Source organism: Choloepus didactylus, chromosome 6 (assembly GCF_015220235.1).
Source record: "Choloepus didactylus isolate mChoDid1 chromosome 6, mChoDid1.pri, whole genome shotgun sequence".
Lineage (NCBI taxonomy): Eukaryota > Metazoa > Chordata > Mammalia > Pilosa > Megalonychidae > Choloepus > Choloepus didactylus.
Window position 1 is genome coordinate 88,398,867 of NC_051312.1, and position 19,952 is coordinate 88,418,818.

The following is a 19,952-nucleotide window of genomic DNA, read 5'->3' on the forward strand; positions in this document are numbered from 1 at the left end:
AATATCTATTACTCAGCTCTATGCCAAGTAACATGGTAGACTAGATGCCCTGAGAACTCTCTTTATAAACATCTCAAAATGCTGATAAAATCTAAAAATCATTATCTTAAATGCATAGGTTAGCTCACAAGAAGGAAAAGGAGAACTCCAGGTAGGGGTGGGGTAGGGTGGAGATAGACTTGAAAACCAATGACAAGGCGATATGGCTGATGCTGTGGGAGTGTCTTTTTCTCTGGGTCTTGAGTTGTAACGCCCATGTGCAAGGCAGGGATTTGGAACTGAGAGTCCCCCTAAAAAAACAGGATCCTTGAAGGGTTTCACTCTCAGTGAATATATAGAATAGAAAAAATTTTCCCCACTGCCAAAGAGAGATATTGAAGCTCCCTAGATTAATCCATAAATGTAATGTGATATCAATAAAAATACCAAACCAATGTTTTTTACTGGACAAATAGATTTAAAAGTTCATATAAAAAATAAGTTGCAAAGACAGCCAGGAAAATTCTGGAGAGTAGTGATGAGAAGGGATTAGCTCTACCAGTTATGAGAAATTTTAAGCTTCAGTGGTTAAAGGGTTTGATATAGTTATACAAACCAATATGTCAATAAATAGAATAGAGTATACATAAACTCATTCAAATGCAATGGAAATGTAGCATATATTAAATGTATTATTTTGACTCAGTGGGGAAAATGAATTATTTTTCAATAATATAGGGTCAACTTAGTGATCATTTGGAAAAAGATGAAATTGTACTTATTTCACCTTATACAAAAATATGTGCTAGATGGATCAAAAATTAAATGTAAACTAACAGATCCATAAAGAAAATATGGAAAAATTATGATATCTGAATGAGAAAAGCTTTTCTAAGTATGGCACAGAACCTAGAAAACATAAAGGACTAATAAATTAATTTTTTTTCTGCATGGAAAGACACCATAAATAAAAGATAAATGGTAATCTGGGGGAAAATATCTGCAAAACAAATGACAAAGAGCTACTTTTTATTTATAAAGAGTTTCTGTAAATTAGCAAGAAAAAGAGGAAAAGCCCAAGAGAAAAATAAGAAAATCCTGTAATAGTTCTCAGGAAGCAAAACACAAAAATCTTGAACATATATGAATAGATACGCAATCTCACTCATGAAAGAGGTGTAGACTAAACATAATAACATTTCACCTATCTGAGTGGCAAAGATCAAAAAGTTTGATAACACAATAACGAAAGGTAGGGGAAAAGGTACTCAAATATTATTAGTGAGATTATCAACTAGTACAACCACCTTGAAAAGAGAATGCCATATTTTCTTTACATATTCCCTTTGACCTAGAAGTTATACTTGTAGAAATTTATCCTATAGATCAGTAGTACCCAAAAGAAACGTCTGTCATGAATGCAAGCCAATTGTAATTTTAAATTTTCTAGTAGCCATATTAAAAAAAGGAAAGAAACAGATGAAATTATATTTTCTATAACTCAATATATACAAAATATTATAATTTTAACACGTAATCTACTAATGAGATGGTTTACATTCTTTTTTATACTCAGTCTTTGAAATCTAGTGACATCTCAATTCAGACTACCTATATTTTAGGTGCTCAATAGTAACAAGTGACAGTAGCTTCCATACTGAACAGTGTAGCTATAGATGATAAAAATATAAACAACAGAGAACATTTATTGAACACTTATCAGAGCCAGAGACTGTAGTAGACCTTTCACAAGCATTATTTCATTCATCCATCCCTCTCACCCTATGAAATTGGTTCTATTATTATCTCCAGTTTGCATACGGGGAAACTGAAGCACAGGGAAATTAAGTAACTTGCCTGAGGTCACAGAACTGAGTATCAGAGGTAGGTTTCAAACCCAATCCATACTCTTAACCACTACTCTGTACTGACACGTATGGACAACGATGTATGTAGAAGAGCATTCATTGTAGCATTGTTTGTAAACAGCAGATCAGGAACAAATGAAATGTTCATCAACAGGGGACTGGTTTAAATAAATCAGGATTCATCTATACAGTGGAATAGTGTATAGATTTTAAGATGAATGTGGCAGATCTATATATAGAGAGATGGAATGATCTCTAGGGCATACCGTTCTGTGAAGAAAGCTAGGTGCAGAACACTGTATATAGTTCCCTACTATTTATATTTTTTTAAAAAATGGAGGAGTGACAAATACGTATATGCACAGAACATATCTGAAACCAAAATAAAACTGGAGATAGTAAGTGCTTCTGAGAAAGGGTACTAGGGGGCAGGGATGGGAGAGATACTTTTTACTGTTGGAATTTACCTTGCGATTGTATTTTAAGAGAAAAACAACAAAAACCGTTGAGGGTGTACCATGTGCCAAATATATTCAACAGCAATGAACATCAAAACAGATTAAGTCCTTCTACCCATGAGATTATATTAGGGGGTTGGGAGAGGGGAGGGTAAAACAAAAAAGTCAATAAAGAAACAAGGTAATTCATCATAAAGAAACTAGATAATTACAAACAGTGATAAGTGCTGTGAAGAAAATAAACAGGATGATGAGAAAGAGTTACTGAGGGAAGTCACTTTAGATAAAGGTGGTCAGGAATGCCTCTTCAAGGAAGCAATATCTGATGTGGAAACTGAAAATGAAATTAAGCAAGTCTGCAAGATATGGGAAAGAGCAATCCAAGCAGAGGGAAAAAACAATTATGAAAGCTCAGAGGTGGGAAAGGCTTGGTATACTGGATATAAATGGAGGAAGAGAAAGAAGCAGCAGTGTGACAAATACTATAGTGAGTACAGGAGAGAAATGAATGAAATGAGGTTGCAGAAGTAGGCAGGAGACAGATGATGCAGAGTCCTGTAAGCCCCATATAACATCTACCTGACTGAGGATTGACCTTGCCCCAGCCACCCTCTCCTCAGACATTTCTCCCCACAACTCTGAAAGCACGCCAAGCTTTAGCTGTTATAACCTTAAATGCTACCCGCCCCGAGCAAAGCTTGTTTTGAGAAGAGCATATACCTGGCTGTTTTCCAAAACTTGTATGCAAGCCTCTGGCATTCAGCCACCTTTGTTCCCCAGCCCTATAAAATCTAAAGAGTAGCTGTCATAGGTGCCGACATACTTGAGTGAACTTCTTGACACCTTACTGTCTGTCATGAGGTAGCTGCAGCTTTCTGTAAGTAAGTTCCTCTAAGAAATACTTAAGGACTGATCACCCTGGAGTTTAGTGCCTCTTTCTTTGGTATATATATATATATAATATATATATTAACCCTAAAGGACTAATGTCTCACAATATCATCACCGAGTTGTGCAATCAACATCACACTCAATTTTAGACCACTTTCATTGCTCCAAAAAGAAAAATAACATAGACATAAAAATAGAAAACCCCAAACATCCCATACCCCCTTTACCCACCTATTATTGATGCTTAGTATTGGTGTTGTACACTTGTTACTGTTGGTGAAAGAATATTAAGATACTACTGTTAACTATAGTCTGTAGCTTGCAATAGGTACTTACCCCCATATACTACTCTATTATTAACAATTTGTACAAATGCCAAACATTTGTACTAGTTCATGAAAGAACTTAAGGTTCACTATGTTATTCAATCCCACATTTTAATCTTTAGCTTTCCTTCTAGTGACATACATCACTCTGAACAACTCCTTTCAACCAAATTCATTTACAATTTAGCACTCTTACTAATAATCCCAATAACGAGCTACCCTCACCTCTATCCATTACCAAACACTTAAGTTCAACCTTGTTAAAACTTCCATACATATTAGGCAACCACTCCCCATTCTCTAGCTTCTGTGTGTCTCTAGATAACCTATATTCGATGTTTTATGACTATGAGTTTACATATTCTAGTTAGTTCATATTAGTGAAATCATACAATATGTGTTCCTTTCTGTCTGACTTATTTCAGTCAGCATTATGTCCTCAAGGTTCATCCATGTTGTTACATGCTTCAGGACCTCATTCCTTCTTACTGCTAAATAATATTCCATATGTATATATACCACACTTTGTTCATTCTTTCATCGGTTGATGGACACTTGAATAGTTTCCATCTTTTGCAATTGTGAATAATGACGCTAGAACATTGGTGTGAAAATGTCTGTTTGTGACCCTGCTTTCATATCTTCTAGGTATATATATAGAGTTGTGGACTTGCCAGGTCATAAGCCAATTCAATATTTAGTTTTCTGAGGAACTGCCAAACTGTCTTACACAGCAGCTGTACCATTTTATATTCCCACCAGTAGTGAATAAGTGTGTGCTTGTTTCTTGGCATCTTCTCCAACACTTGTAGTTTCCTGTTTGTTTAATAGCAGCCATTCTTACAGGTGTGAGATGATATCTCATTGTGGTTTTGATTTTCATTTCCCTAATAGCTAATGAAGATGAACATCTTTTCATGTGCTTTATAGCCATTTATATTTCCTCTTTGGAGAAATGTCTATTCATATCTATTGCCCATTTTATAACTGGGCTGTTTTTCCTTTTATTGTTGAGCTGTAGGATTTCTTTATATATACGGGATATGAAACCCTTAACAGATATGTGGTTACCAAATGCTTTCTCCCATCGAGTTGGCTGCTTTTTCACCCTTTTGACAAATTCTTTTGATGTAAAGAAGTATTCAATCTTGAAGAGTTCCCATTTATCTATTTTTTCTTTCATTGCTTGTGTTTTGGATGTTAAGGTCTAAGAAGCTACCTCCTATCACTAGGTGTTAAAGATGTTCCCCTATATTATCTTCTAGGAGTTTTATGGTACTGGCTCTGACATTTAGGTCTTTGATCCCTTTTGAGTTAATTTCTTTATAGGGTGTCAGGTAGAGGTCCTCTTACATTCCTTTGGATATGGATATCCAGTTCTTCCAGCACCATTTATTGAAGACTATTCTATTCCATTTGAGTGGATTTGGGGGCCTTGTCATTGGCCTGTAGTTTCCTTTCTTGTAATATCTTAATCAGGTTTTGGTATTAAAGTGATACTAGCTTCATAGAATGAGTTTGCTAGTGTTCTCTTTTCTTCAATTTTTTGGAAGAGTTTGAGCAGGAATGGTGTTAATTCTTCTTGGAATGTTTGTTAAAATGCCCCTGTGAAGCCATCTGGCCCTGGGCTTTTATTTGTAGAGAGATTTTTTTGCTGTTGTTGTTTTCTGTTTTGTTTCTTGTTTGTTTGTTTAGCTGAAACAATGGAAATTTATTCAGTTATGATTTTGAGGATAGAAGAAGTCCAAAATGCAGGCATTAGCAATGTGATGTTCTCTTCCCAAAGACCATAGCATTCTAGGGTTAGCTGCCAGCTTTTTTGTCACATGGGAATGCACATAGTGGCATCTTCTTTCTCTTCTGGGTTCCACTGGTTTCCAGCTTCTTTCTCTTCCCATGGCTTTTCTATATGACTGAATTTCATTCTGCCTTTAAAGGACTCTGGTCATCCAGTTCAAAGCCCAAACTGACTGCTGGCCCCATGTTATCCAAAAATAACATCTCCAAAAGTTTCTATTTACAATGGGCTCACCCCTACAGGAATGGATTAAGATTAAGAACAAGTTTTTTCTGGGGTACATAACTCATTCTACCACAACTGGCCACTCAAACCTTCAAGAATTTATCATCTGGCCCTGGCCTACCTCTTTAGTCTCATATCATACCACTTTCCCCAATCTACCCTAATCTCCTTGAGTTCCTTTAATGTGCCAAGCTCTTTCCAATGTCAGAGATATGTTCTGTTTCCTCTCCCTGTGCAACGGTCTCCTAGGATTTCCCATAAGTGTTTTTTTTTCAATGAAGTATTATTAAGATATATTCACACACCATAGAAACCATCCAAAGTGTACAATCGTTGGCTCACAGTATCATCACATAGTTGTGCATAAAACCCCATAATCAATTTTAGAACATTTTTATTACATCAGAAAAGAAATAAAAATAAAAAAAGAAACCCAAATTCCCCCATAACCCTCACACCACCCTCCCACCACCATTATTGACCCACAGTGTTGGTGTAGAACATTTGTTACTGTTGAAGAAATAGTATTAAATTATTTCTGTTAACTACAGTCCATAGTTTGCAATAGGTACATTTTTTCCCATATACCCCTCTATTATTAACTCCTTGTAATAATGTCATACATTTGTTCTAGTTCAAGAAAGAACTTTTTAATATTTGTACAGTTAATCATGGATGTTGTGCACCACAAGATTCACTGTGTTATACATTTCCATGTTTTAACTTCTAACTTTCCTTCTGGTAACATACATGACTCTAAACTTCTTGTAGGGAGGTTTTTGATGAATGACTGAATCTGTTTACTTGTGATTGGTTTGTTGAAGTCTTCTATTTCTTCTTTTTTTTTTTTTCAATATTTAAAGTACATTTATTCTTAACATGTAGAACATATAGCATAAAGATTTTATACTGAATAAATGATATTAAGCCAAGAAAGAGAAAAAAAGGAGAAATTTACATCAAGTTTAGCTACATTGTTTGAAATACAAATACACAGAATTTACCACTGAAAAAAATCTCAATTGTGTTTCTTCATCAGGAATTTCAACTGAACCTAGGACTTTTTCACACCTCAGTTAGAAAACAAAACATAACAAAAACCAAGAAAAAAATAAACTATAAGTTGATTAGCTGCTGAGACAGCAAGGACTTTTTACGGAGACCTGTACTGCATCATACCAAGAGGGGTGATGTCTGGCAAGAGATTAAATAGCTGGGTCTCGCTTTGTGGAGGTCACCAACTTGAACTCGTCATACTATAAATGGGTGGCAGGGAAGGGGACCAAACTTGGGGATCCAGAGGGTACATGCAATGTACAAGTCATATATATATACACATGTGGCAGTGCAGCTGCTGCAGCTAAAGGTTAAAACCAGTGCTAAGAGGAGATCTCAGGGTTATTCATACAATCAACGAGGAAGAGAAAGAAGTCAGGGTGTTGTAGGTTCACACATGATACTTTGGGGGAAAAGCCTTTTTTTTTTTTCCCTCAATGTTTAACTAAAAGCATTTTTTAAAAACTACAGCTTGCTGCTGACCGAGCATTTTCTCTTTTTTTCCAAGTGAGACATTATTACAGTGTGTTTGCAGTATCAGGTGTACAGTACAGTACATGAAAGGCCTCTACAGCACAGGCCTCTCCAGTGAACAGGGTCTGTTCACAACTGCTAACTTCTTGGCTCCTGCAAGGTTGTGAATGTACAACAAAAAACCACACACAGTTCAGCAGTCACATTTTTTGTCCCTCAGAGGAGTTTTTTTTTTTTTTTGTACTTTTTTCCTTTTTATTTTTTTAACATTACAAAAAACTATGAAATTTGGCATCCTATTGATGCAAGGACCAGGAAAGCCATTTTTAATTTGTTTCCCCCAAACTCACTGTAAACGACAGTAACTTTGGTTAAAATAAAAGTCTTCTATGTAGGCAAAGCTTCGTCTTTTCAAATAGGGCAGGGTCCTGAGGGGAGTAAGGTGAGGACAAGGAACCGAGGGGGGAGTTTGGGGTGGAGTGAGAAGGGAGGAATGAGAAACTTTTTCACCCAAGGGAAAAACTGAATGGCGCAGGGTAAACTGGATTCTGAGGTGGTTTTGCATAAATAAAACGCAAGTCAGTTTCTAAGTTCTCTACACATGCACACAGATGAGGGTGTGTGTCCCAGAGCTGTCATGACTGGCCAATCAAAAACAGTATGTCACAAATGACTTGCGAAATCAATGAATTCATCACGGCGACACAGAGATGTCTAACAGCCATGACTCATTCGGCATGAACTCTGAGTGGTTCTCGTCCACCTTGGCCAGGGCCAGCAGTGCATGGGCAGCCCACTACGTCCTGCCTACACTGGCTGGCTCAAAGGGTGGGTTCTGCATGTGGAATGGGCTGGCCAGGCTCTGCTGGAACTGCATGGCAGCAAGGCTGTCCTCAAGGAAGCCCAGGAGGTTGACAATGCTGCCCTTCTGCAATGCAGTGGCACGAGTTGCCAGGTGTCACCCTTTGCCAAATTGGCCAGCAGTACCATGGCCATCTTCCGACATACTGGCTTCTTTCAGTTACTGAGGAAGTGCATGATGGTGCTATACAACTTCAAATGGCTGAAGTGGGGCGTAGCCAGGATCAGGTCCACATTGTTGTCCTGGACGCTGAGTTTGCTGAGGGATTCCAAGACCAGTCTCTGAGGGGTGAGGACAGCATTGGGGCCCAGGGTGGAGAAGGGGTCCTGGGCTTCAGCTGAAGGGCAGACTTTCCAGTGTAGGAGCCCATCCAGGACAGGCAGGCAAATGCTCTTCAGGTGTGGGGAAAGATCCAACTGCCCCAAGACGTTGGCAAGGGTGACCAGGGTATTTTCCTGGAGCATCTCCAAGCAGTCCCACCACCACTCTACTTTGTTGCAGCTCACCCCCTGGTCCTGCCCTTTCTCCTTATAGTAAGTTAGTGGTGGCTGCTTCCTTTCTGGGTGCTTATGGTGCAGCAGGATCAGCTTGCCCAGGATCAACAGCAGCCCTGGGTGTTTGGACATCTCCAAGTCACTGCCTGGCACAAATGACAGGCTATGGATGGTGTTGGAGGCATAAACACAGCACCTGGCAAGGGAATTCTTCTAGTCCAGAAGGATACACAGTTGGATCTCATCTTTACTGTGGGGTTCGTCCTCTGGAATCTTGATATGGTGGCTCTGCACCGGGCTGATGCCAAACAGCAATTTGCTGCTTTCCATAGTGGCTTCTGTGCTCTAAGCCCCCTCCTCTGTCAATGTGCTAGGCCTGGTGGACAGAATGTCATCCATGGTAGCTGTGATCCATTTTTCTGGAGGGCCATCAGACGGGGGACCCTCCTATTCTATTTCTCTTTAGTCAGTATAAGTTGTTCATGTATTTCTAAGAAATTGTCCATTTCATCTAATTTGTCTAGTTTGTTGGCATACAGTTGTTCATAGTAACCTCTAATGATCTGTTCCAATTTGCTAATGCTGCCATTATGCAAAATATCAGAAGTGGACAGGCTTTTATAAAGGGGGGCTATTAGGTTACAAATTTACAGTTGCAAGGCCATAAAAGCATCCAAACTAAGGCATCAACAAGAGGATACCATCACTGAATGAAGGCCAATGGCATGCGGAACACCTCTGTCAGCTGGGAAGGCATGTGGGCTGGCGTCTGCTAGTCCTTTGCTCCAGGTTGCATTTCAAAATGGCTTTCTCCAAAATGTCCCTGGGCTTCTGTCTTTCTTAGCTTCTCTCAGCAGTCTGCTTGGTTCTCTCTAAGCATCTGGGAGTCTTCTCTTAGCTTCTCTGGGGCAAACTCTGGGCTTCATCTTTTAGCTTAGCATCTCCAAACTTCCTTCTGTCTACATCTCCTAGTGTCTCCAAGCTTATCGGTCTGTGTCAACTCAGCTTCTCCTGGGGGCAAACTCTGGATTACATATCTTAGCTTCTCTCCAAAATGTCTCTCTCAGCTTCTCTGAGCTCCTTCTCTCCGTGAGCTCTCTTAAAGGACTCTAGTGATCTAATTAAGACCCCAGAATGGGTGGGTTCACATCACCACTGAAATGATCTAATAAAAAGGTCTCACCTACACTTGGGTGGGTCACATCTCTATGGAAATAACCTAATCAAATGTCCCACCATAATCAAAAGACTAATAAGTCTGCCCCCACAAGGCTGCAATAAAGAACATGGTTTTTGTGGGGGACATAATAGATTCAACCCAGTACATGATCTTTTTTATTTCTTCAGGGTCTGTGGTAATGACCCCCCTCTCATTTGTGGTTTCTTTATTTGCATCTTCTCGCTTTTTGATTTTGTCAGTCTAGGTTCTGTCAATCTTAATCTTCTCAAAGAACCAATTTCTGGTTTTATTGATTCTATTGTTTTTTTTTTCCTATTGTTTTTTTGTTCTCCATTTCATTCATTTCTGTTTTAACCTTTGTTATTTCTTTTCTCCTGCTTGCTTTGGGGTTAGTTTGCAGCTCGTTCTCTAGTTTCTTCAGTTAGGTCTTTGGTTTTAGCTCTTTCTTCCTTTTTAATGTAGGCATTTAGGGCTATAAATTTCCCTGTCAGTACTGCTTTTGCTGCATCCCATAAGTTTTGATATGTTGTGTTCTTGTTTTTCATTCATCTCTAAATATATACTGATTTCTCTTGCAATTTCTTCTTAGACCCACTGATTGTTTAAGAGCGTTTTTGTTTAATCTCCATATATTTGTTAAAGTTCCAGTTCCCAAGTAACTATTGATTTCCAACTTCATTCCATTATGATCAGAGAAAGTGCTTTGAATAATTTCAATCTTTTTAAATTTATTAAGACCTGTTTTGTGCACCAACATATGGTTATTCTGGAGAATGTTCCATGAGCAGAGGGTGCAACAATCTGTTATATCTGTTATGTCTGATTTATTTATCATATTATTTAGGTTCTCTATTTCCATATTAAACTCGAAAACAGTGTGTTGAAGTCTCCCACTATTATTATAGAAACATCTATTGCCCCCTTCAGTTTTGTCAATGTTTGCCTCATGTACTTTCGAGCACCTTGATCAGGAACATAAACATCTATGATTATTTCTTCTTCATGAATTGCCCCTTTTATTAATATATAGTGTCCTTCTTTGTCTCTTATAACATCATTGAATTTAAAGTCTATTTTATCTGATACTAGTATAGCTACCCCAGGTTTTTTGTTTTGTTTTGTTGTTATTGTTTGCATGGAATACCTTTTTCCATCCATTCACTTTCAACCTGTTTGTATCTTTGGTTCTACAATGAGTCTCTTGTAAGTAGCATATAGATGGGTCATATTTTTTATCCATTCTGGCAATCTGTGTCTTTTGCTGGTGGAGTTTAATCCATTAACATTCAATGTTATTACTGTAAAAGCTGTCCTTCAACCTTTTTATCCCTTGGCTTCTATTTGTCAGATCCCATATTTTTCTCTCTTTTCATTCTTTTAATTACCCTTATTGATAATCATCATTTCTATAATCTCCAAGTCTCTCTCTCCTGTAATTTTTTTTTCAGTCAACAGAACTCCCTTTAGTATTTCTTGCAGGGCATGTCTCTTGTTAACAAATTCTCTCAGTATTTGTTTAGCTGTGAAAATTTTAAACTCTCCCTCACTTTTGAAGGACAGCTTTGCTGGATAAAGAATTCTTGCCTGGTGTGCTGGTTTGGATGCATTATGTCCCCCAAAACTCCATGTTCTTCAGTGCAATCTTGTGGGGGCAGACGTACTAGTGTTGATTAGGTTGGAATATTGGATTAAGTTGTTACCATGGAGATGTGACCCACCCAACTGTGAGTGGTTCCTTTGATTAGGGTGTAACCTCTTGATTGAATGTTTCCATGGAAATATGGCCCCACCCATTCAGGGTGGGTCTTGATTAGTTCACTGGAGTCCTATATAAAGAGCCTGCTAAGAAGGACCTCGGAGCTGCAGTTGAGGGACACATTTGAAAACAGCCGTTGAAAGCTGATATTCTGGAGAACGCCATTTTGAAACGCAACCTGGAAGCAAGCAGATGCCAGCCACATGTCTTCCCAGCTAACAGAGGTTTGTGGACACCATTGGCCATCCTTCAGTGAAGGTACCCTATTGTCGATGCCTTACCTTGGACACTTAATGGCTTAAGACTGTAACTTTGTAACCATATAAACCCCCTTTATAAAAGCCAATCCATTTCTGGTATTTTGCATTCTGGCAGCATTTGCAAACTGGAACAGCTGGCAATTTTTCTCTTTCAGATTCTTAAAAATATCTTACACTGCCTTCTTGCCTCCATGGTGCCTGATGAGTAGTCAGCACTTAGCCTTATGTGGCTTCCCTTGTATGTGGTGAATCACTTTTCTCTTGCTACTTTCAGGACTGTCTCCTTCTCTTTAGCATTTGACAGTGTAATTAATACGTGTTTTGGAGTGGGTCTGTTTGAATTTATTCTATTTGGAGTATGTCAGGCTTCTCTGATTTGCATATTTATGTCTTTTATAAGGGTTGGGAAGTTTTTCCTGATTATCTCCTCAAATAATTTTCCTAGTCCTTTACTCTTCTCTTCTCCTTCTAGGACACCTATGATTCTTATATTTGTGTGCTTAGTGTTGTCAACCATTTTCCTGAGATCCAATTCAAATTTTTCCATTTTTTTCACCATTTGTTTTTTTGTGCATTCAAATTCGGTTGCTCTATCCTCTAATTCATTTATTCTTTCTTCTGCCTCTTCAAATCTGCTGTTGTGTGTCTCTAATGCATTTTTATTTGATCTACAGTATCTTACATTTCTGTAAGATCTGCTATTTTTCTATTTATTCTTTCAAATTCTTCTTTATGTCCTTCTAGGGTCTTCTTGATATCTTTTATCTCTTTAACTATCTCACTGAAGTTATTTAGGAGATTTGTTTGAACATCTTTGATAGTTGTTCCAAATTCTGTGTCTCCTCCAACTTTTTAATTTGATCATTTGGCTTAGCCATATCTTCTTGCTTCATTGTGTGCCTTTTGATTTTTTCTGGTTTCTTGGTATCTGATTACATTGATAAGGTTATTTTAAAAGTTGTCTTCCCTCACTGGTTAAGATTTTTTTATTGGTTGGGTTTGCATTGAAGGTCTCCTTTGGCGCTTGGTTTGTCTGCAATTCCCAGGCAAACCAGGGCTGGGCCTCACGCAGGTGGTGCAATCCTTTCCAGAAGGCTGTTACAGGTTTCCTAGACTGCACTTTTCCAGACTGCCCAGCAGACTGCATTCTTGGGTCATCTATTCCCCACAACCCCAGCTCTACCTGACTGTAGCAGCCTGCTGCACAGGGTCCAGACCAGGGGAAAATCCCATCAAGGCTGTAGAACCCAGAAGGTTGCCCTCTCTGGCCAATTATTAGCTCAGGACTTATCTGCTTCTCCCTCTTTTTCTGAGTGGAGGGCCCCCCTGTCTCTCCCAGGTCCGGGAACACTGAAAGCCACTGGCTCCAGGGGGTTGGGGGGTGATGGGCACTGTGCACTGCAGCAAACACTCCACTAGTCTGGGTCTAGTGGTACCCAGACTTCTGTGTGGAAAGACTCCGGGCTGCAGGACTGAGAGGTTCAACTTCACCAGACAGCAGCCATCCCAGGAGCGCACTGCTTTTCACCAGCTGGCAAGACCCAGGCTAGTGTACACTCAGCCTCAGGGGTGGGGGAAGGACACCTGGCATTGCAATGCCGCTCCCTCCCTCAGCCCCACCTCTCTGCTCATGTATGCAGTCAAGCCATGAGCACCCTGGTCCCCTATGCAGTAAGGATCAAACCTACAGGACCCAGAAGGCCTCCCTCACCAGCCAATCATCAGATTGGCACTGCTCTGTACCCCCCTCTCCTCCCGAGGGAAGGGCTTCCCAATCTCCCCTAAATCCAGGTACCTGCAGTGGCCAGCCTCAGGGATGAGGGTGGGCACTGGGTACTGCAGCAGGGTCTCTATATGTAGATATAATGAATCTCCTGGCTCTCGGGTTCCTGCACAGAAACTCTAGGCTGTGGGATTGAGAGGGTTAACTCCCCTAGCCAGCCGCCAAAGTAGGAGTGCACCACTTTTCAGCTGCCTGATCTGGTGGCTGGTGTGCTGCCATGGGCCTCAGGGTAGTCACGATTGAGTATACTCACCCCTATTTCTCAGTTGTAGTTTTTCTACTTTTTTATCCAGCGCTTCCTTACATATTGCAGTGGTCCTTCTCTGATCACCTGAGCCCTGGAACCACTGCTTTGGACAGTTTCTGCCTGTTATTTAGTTGTTTTATGGTGGAGGAATGAGTTCTGCCTGTCTTTAGTCTGCCATCTTCCAGGAAGTCTATCAATACTTTTTATGTATTTATATTTTAGATCCTAAAGTGGCTCCTGCAGCAGCCAAAACACAAACAGCTATTATTTGGTGAAGTTTTTTGGATTTATATTTTAAAAGATCATCTGTGGAGAACAGATTGCAGGGAAGAACTGGGGAACCAGGGAGGAGACCAAGTAGAAGGCTGTGGTTCAGAGAAGCAATATTATGGCTTAGAAGAGTAGATATGGGCAGAGATAATCATATTCAACATATATTTTAGACGTAGAATTTGCAGAACCTGTTAATAGATTGAATGGTAGGAGTGAAGGAATGGGAGTAAACAAGAATGATTTTTGGTTTTTGTTTGCATGGGTGGTAATGTCAATTTACAGAGATGGGGAAGACTTGGGGAGGAATACATTTGGTGATGTGTATGGATGTTTGTTAGACATCTCAGTGGAGATCAAGTAGGCAGTTGGATACAGGGGTCTGATACTCAGAGAAGAGGTTCCTAGTTCTGTTTGATAGTTGAGCTCTCCTTCCTTGCAACTCTCTTATCTTTTTTGGTTTTTATGGCACCAATCTCTCCTGGTTTTTCTCCTGTCTACAGCTCCTCTTCTTCCTTCCACTTCTTCAAGTTGGTTTTCCCTAGGGATCCATTCTTGCCCTCCTTTCTTTTTTTTTTTTCTTTTTTTTTTTTTTTTTGTTATTGTTTGTTTTGTTTTGTTGTAAGTTCTGTGGGTGATTCTAGGGTGTTGCAAGGTGGAGGCCCTTTGCTTTAGAGGTAGAGATGTGGGAACACTGGCAGGTATCTATAAAAATACCTCAGAACAGCTTCTCCTGTCTTTCTGTACTTTGAGTCTCAAGGTAAATCTGAAAGTGGTGCCAGAAGGGAAGAGAGAAGAGTACATGTGTGAGGCTGGTTTGAAAGGGACGGGGAGTTATGGCAGTTGTGGAAGGGACGGGGCGGGACTGAAGCCAGGGTGCAGAAAGAACCAGGCCTCAGAGCTTCCCTAGGTCAATGGGGGCTGCCAGCCATCCCTGGCAGGTTGCAGGGTTGGGGGAGTCAGGTGGGCTTGGGTTCTGGTTCCCAATCAGCTGCTTCCTAGCTGAGCTACCTAGGACAGCTCACTTAATTGTTTTGTGTTGTTTTTATTTTTATTAGAGAAGTCGTGGGTTTACAGAAGAATCATGCATAAAATACCGAGTTCCCACATACCACCCTATTATTAACACCTTACATTAGTGTGGTACATTTGTTGCAATTCACGAAAGAACATTTTTATAATTGTACTATTAATTATAGTCCATCGTTTACAATAGGGTTCCCTGTGTGTGTGGTTGTTTTTAAAATTTTTATTCTAGTAGCATTTATGCAACCTAAAATTTCCCCTTTTAACCACATTCACATATGTAATTCAGTGTTGTTAATTATGTTCACAATGTTGTGTTACCATCACCACCATTAATTACCAAAACTGTACAAATTGGCCCTCCTTTATTTCTACTGTATGTTGTCTCTGGGCTGCTCATCCAAGTAAATGACTTCCAAATACTCATATGTGTACTGACCCCCAAATGTATAACTTCAACCCAGATTTCCCCCCTGAGCAAAATACCTATATATGTATCCACCTATCCATAGGATATTACTACCTGGTTGAGCCACGAACACCCCACACTTAATATGCCCCAAATTAATCATGCTGCTTCTCCTGCTTTGCCTGCTTCTGTGAATTTTAATACTATCTACTTAGCTGGGCAGAGCCAAATTCTTAAATTAGTGTTAAATCTTCTTTTTCCTAGCAAAATAAGTCTAGTGTACCCAGTCCTCCAAAACAAGAAGAAAACAAATACAAGAGCATGGCTTATCACACAGAAGCCCCAAGCTTCATTATCTTCTGTTGGCCCCTACATAGTCACTCTCCTCTCTTCTCTCCCTTTCTTTCTGCCATAGGAGGCTGACATATCAAATCGATTCTGCAGCCATCAGGAAGCCCCAGTAGAAGAAAGGGAGAAGAGAGTGAGGTCAACATATGTATTTCTCTGGCTCTCCTCCTACAAACTCCCATGCATTCTTCAAGTTGTTGGCACAATATGACCTTACTTCTGAAATGGTGGAGAGAGTGGATCAGGGATGGGATGGGAAAATTAGGGGCAGTGAGATATTAGAATTAAAAAGAGAATTTTGTAATTTGAGAAGTAATAACAGCCATTAGTAATATCCATTCTTTGAGTGCCGGCCTTGGTGTTTTCTTCTTTCTGACCCCAATCTCTGTCCTGATCCCCAGTATAGAAGATATATTCAGTACATACGATTTGAACTAAAAAATAAGCAAAAGGTCAGGAGTCCAAGGTTTACCTTGTATCCATTGTCTTCCTTGCGGTTATGAGATGCAGTAATCATCACTCCTGCAACTGCTTTGAGCTCCTTGACTGCATATGGCTGAAAAACAATAATATCATTGTTCCATTTTGCCTCCTAGCTAGTCATAAATTTGATTAAATAACAGAAAAAAACAGTATGGTACAAAGGTCTAAAACATCAACAATCAACTCTAATCTCATATTTTATCTGATAATACATTTTTAAAAATACAATTCTTTTAGATCAACAGCTTTAATACCACCCATTTTTGTCATGTTTTGTTTCACCTATTTTGTTGTTTCCATTTTCATTAGTATTTATCTGCTAATAAATGAAAAACCCAGCAAATAATGAGTACATCCACAGAGCTCACAACAGTACTTTTCTTATAACTTTAGTAAGTGCTTTTCAGAGAATGCGGAAATAGGGGTAGATATTCCAAGAGGCATCAGGAATTTGGTTTAGGCATATTAAATTTCAAATACCTTTATTCATTCAAATACATATGTTAAGCAGGAAGCTAAATATTCGTGTCTGGAGTTCAGAGGTGTTTTAAAATTTCCAAATATATGGGCTTTTGTGGACTTTTTTATTTCTAATTTAATTGCATTAGAGTCCAGGGATATGGCCTCAAAAGCACTTCTCTGGTATTTGTTGAAAATTCCTTTGTGTTCCTGCTTGGTAAGAATGTGTATTGTATCATTACCAGATAAAAGGTTTTATACACCACCCCACCCTACCCCTACATAACAATCAAGCCCATCAATGGTGTATTCAAAGCTACCATTACTCTTTTTTTGTCTGCCTGATAAATCAGTTTCTGAAAGGGGAGTGTTAACATATTATACCATTACTATGGACTTATCAACTTGCTATAGATCAAGTTCTTAGGCAGTTCAATAAATGTTATTGAATAAAAATAAACTCAGGACAAAATTTTGTTTTCCTTCCTTTGGTCCTTCATATCACTTAATATGGAACTATATGGATGACAAAGATTTGAGTCCTGGTTGATTTATGAAATCTTTTCAAGAGCAGAAAACTGTACAATCAATAATACAACACACTTACCACAAAAGGTGTAGGAACATATCTTGAAAAAAGATACACAGGAACTTCTTTAGCCAGCAAGACTGCAGCAGTGAGCTTAGCAAGCCTAAAAAAAAAAAAGAATAGAGAGATTTTATTTAGCTTTTACAAACCAACTGTCAGGTATTAAATCATGCTTCACAAAAGGTATGTTCAGGTCCCAACTCCTGGTTCTATGGGTGTGAACCCATTTGTAAATAGGATCTTTGAGGATGTTTTTAGTTAAGGTATGCCCAATCTGTAAAAAATGTGAGCCTCAATCCAATATGGCTGAAGTCCTTATAAACAAAGGAAATTGGATAAGGAAGGAGAAGCAAGAAGCCATAACTCAACGGATCCCAGAGGAGAAAGGAGAAGACAGAGCCATGTGCGCTGCCCTGTGACAGAAAAGCCAAGGACCAAGAATCACAGGCAGCCAGCCCCAGAACACCACAGTCTTCAAGGTCACAGCATCACCTTATTAAAGCTTTGATTCTGGATTTCTCCCAGCCTCAAAATCATGAGCCAATAAATTCCTGTTGTTTAAACCAACCCACTGCATTTTATTTGTTTTAGCAGCCATGAAATGAAAACACCAACATTCCACAAAATAAATGCTTTATATTACAATTATTTTGAATATATCAAAACATAATGCAACTATTATAATCACTTGTGAATGATAAACTTCATACTCCAATTTAAACATTTTAAATGAATAGGATTTTTAAAAAGAGCTTAACAAGGAGCAAATTGACAATTTAAACTCCTCTTTTTCCCTCATTCATCTTCTGATGTCTTTTTTACTGAGAAATAAAAAACATAAAAGGCAGAAAGAATGGAGGAAAGTGAAATAAGAGGCTTTAATAAGTCCAACATGCTTAATTACCCCATGAAAAAAGGTATCACTATATCATGAATGTCTATGTATGAATATACCCTAAAACTAATCAAAAAGGACTATAAGAAGAGAATACAAGCTACATAATTACTCCTGCCTAGTGCAGTTTGCATTGTAAATGCAACTCTTTAAATATTTAAAAATTTACACCTTTCTATAAAGCTAAAGCTTATCCTTGAAATGTTGCTTCTATTTCAGCTTTAAAAAGAAAATACATTAAAATGTGATCACATTTCTATTTAACAGTCTCCTGTTTCAGAAATTCTACTACCAGGCAAAATAATTTTAAATGTTTTATTCTAACCTAATTTAATCTTTGAGGCAATTAACATCATACCTCTGGCTGCTGCAACTGCTAGTTACTTGACCCCGGGTGTCATATCCAACAACAAAGCCTCTCTGCTTGAAGTCTGAGAAACATCTCTCAAGGTATTTGTACACCCCCTGAAGCAGATAAACACAAAAGATTAGGTCCTGACTAATGCTTGCATTTTATAAGACTTAACATTTCTGATTTTTATGTTTGGTGTGCAGTTTGTTGGCTCCTGGAGAACTGTCCTCTTCCTTTACACCCATGTTTACTAATGTGGGAATAACTGTTCAATCCAGAAATGCAAGATGACAAATCTATTTATTTCCTGGAGTTTTGTACACGTTTAATATTATAGAAATAGCAATTAACCATCTGATCCAATACAATATATAACACATTAGAAAGAAGATGGGACATGTGAGCCAGCATGCTAAAAAGATTGTTAAAAGAGTCCAAAGAAATTGTTACTTGCCTTCATGGTTCCAGAGAACAGAATTTTTACAATTTAGGCCCTTGCTAAATCATAAGACTGAAGCTAACTGAAAGATATAACCTATTTATGAAACAAACATTTTAAACTCAAAAAACAGTTCTTTATTAGAACATTTCTTAAGATGGCTGACCACATTTACAATTCCTTGGTTTTAAAATCTCATAGAAAGATAAACCTCACAGACTAGAAATATTTGCAGTCAAGAGTGACAAAAATGGAATGGAGTATTTAATATTGAAAACATGACAACAATAAATGAAAACTGTTTCAACATCTGTGGATGATTTGCTAAAAATAACACTTCAGATTGTTAGTCCTTCAAAATTACTTTCATAAGTGTTGCCCTATTTAATCCTTACAACAACCCTGAAAAGTAGGAACTGCAGATACCATTTTTATTTTTGTTTCTGTCTCTAAACATCTCTTTAAAAAAGAGGAGGCAGAATTAGACTGAAGTGCCATTTAATGACATGCCCAAGGCTGTGCATTCAACTAAAACTACGTTATGCTAATTTACTGAAGATCTACTCTATGGTAAGCATTGCCAAGTACACAGGAGCACCAAACTAGGCCCCAGTGACTTCTGGTCCATTGGTCTTTAAACCATAATTATTCCAGTTACCTTCCTCATCTATTCCCTATATATGTGTGTGTGTTGGGGATGAGGTGGTGGAAGCTTAATATAGCCCAAATTGTCTACTTTCACTAACTTCTCCATTTCTAATGGTAATACTGTTCTTAAACCCCATAAAAGTTCATATTACTCTTTGCTATGAGAATCCATCTTCTTATCACCCCATAACTATACTCTGCAAAAGGCTGGAACTTTTCAGATTTGATCTGGCTTTTCCATGTTACAAAATGGGATCCCAACTCCTGTAAAAATTTATATTTTTATAGAAATTGACTTTTAATCACCTCCTCTGTCCCTTTTATAAAGTCAAGGAATCTTCACCTCAAATAAAAGCTTATCCAGAAACCCAATACAT

At 38.6% G+C, this 19,952-nt stretch overlaps 1 protein-coding gene and 1 pseudogene across 1 annotated transcript in view; both read right to left on the bottom strand.

The window, feature by feature from the left end:
- The window catches only part of PGM2L1 (phosphoglucomutase 2 like 1), an 83,480-nt gene that overhangs the window by 25,756 nt on the left and 37,772 nt on the right, over positions 1-19,952 (bottom strand). The window contains exons 3-5 of the mRNA XM_037840630.1: positions 18,495-18,601; positions 17,260-17,344; positions 16,183-16,266 (exon numbers count right to left, since the gene is read on the bottom strand). Coding sequence (XP_037696558.1) covers positions 16,183-16,266; positions 17,260-17,344; positions 18,495-18,601 — 276 coding nt within the window. The remainder of the gene's footprint in view (positions 1-16,182; positions 16,267-17,259; positions 17,345-18,494; positions 18,602-19,952) is intronic.
- Positions 7,711-8,989, bottom strand: LOC119537968 (annotated as a pseudogene).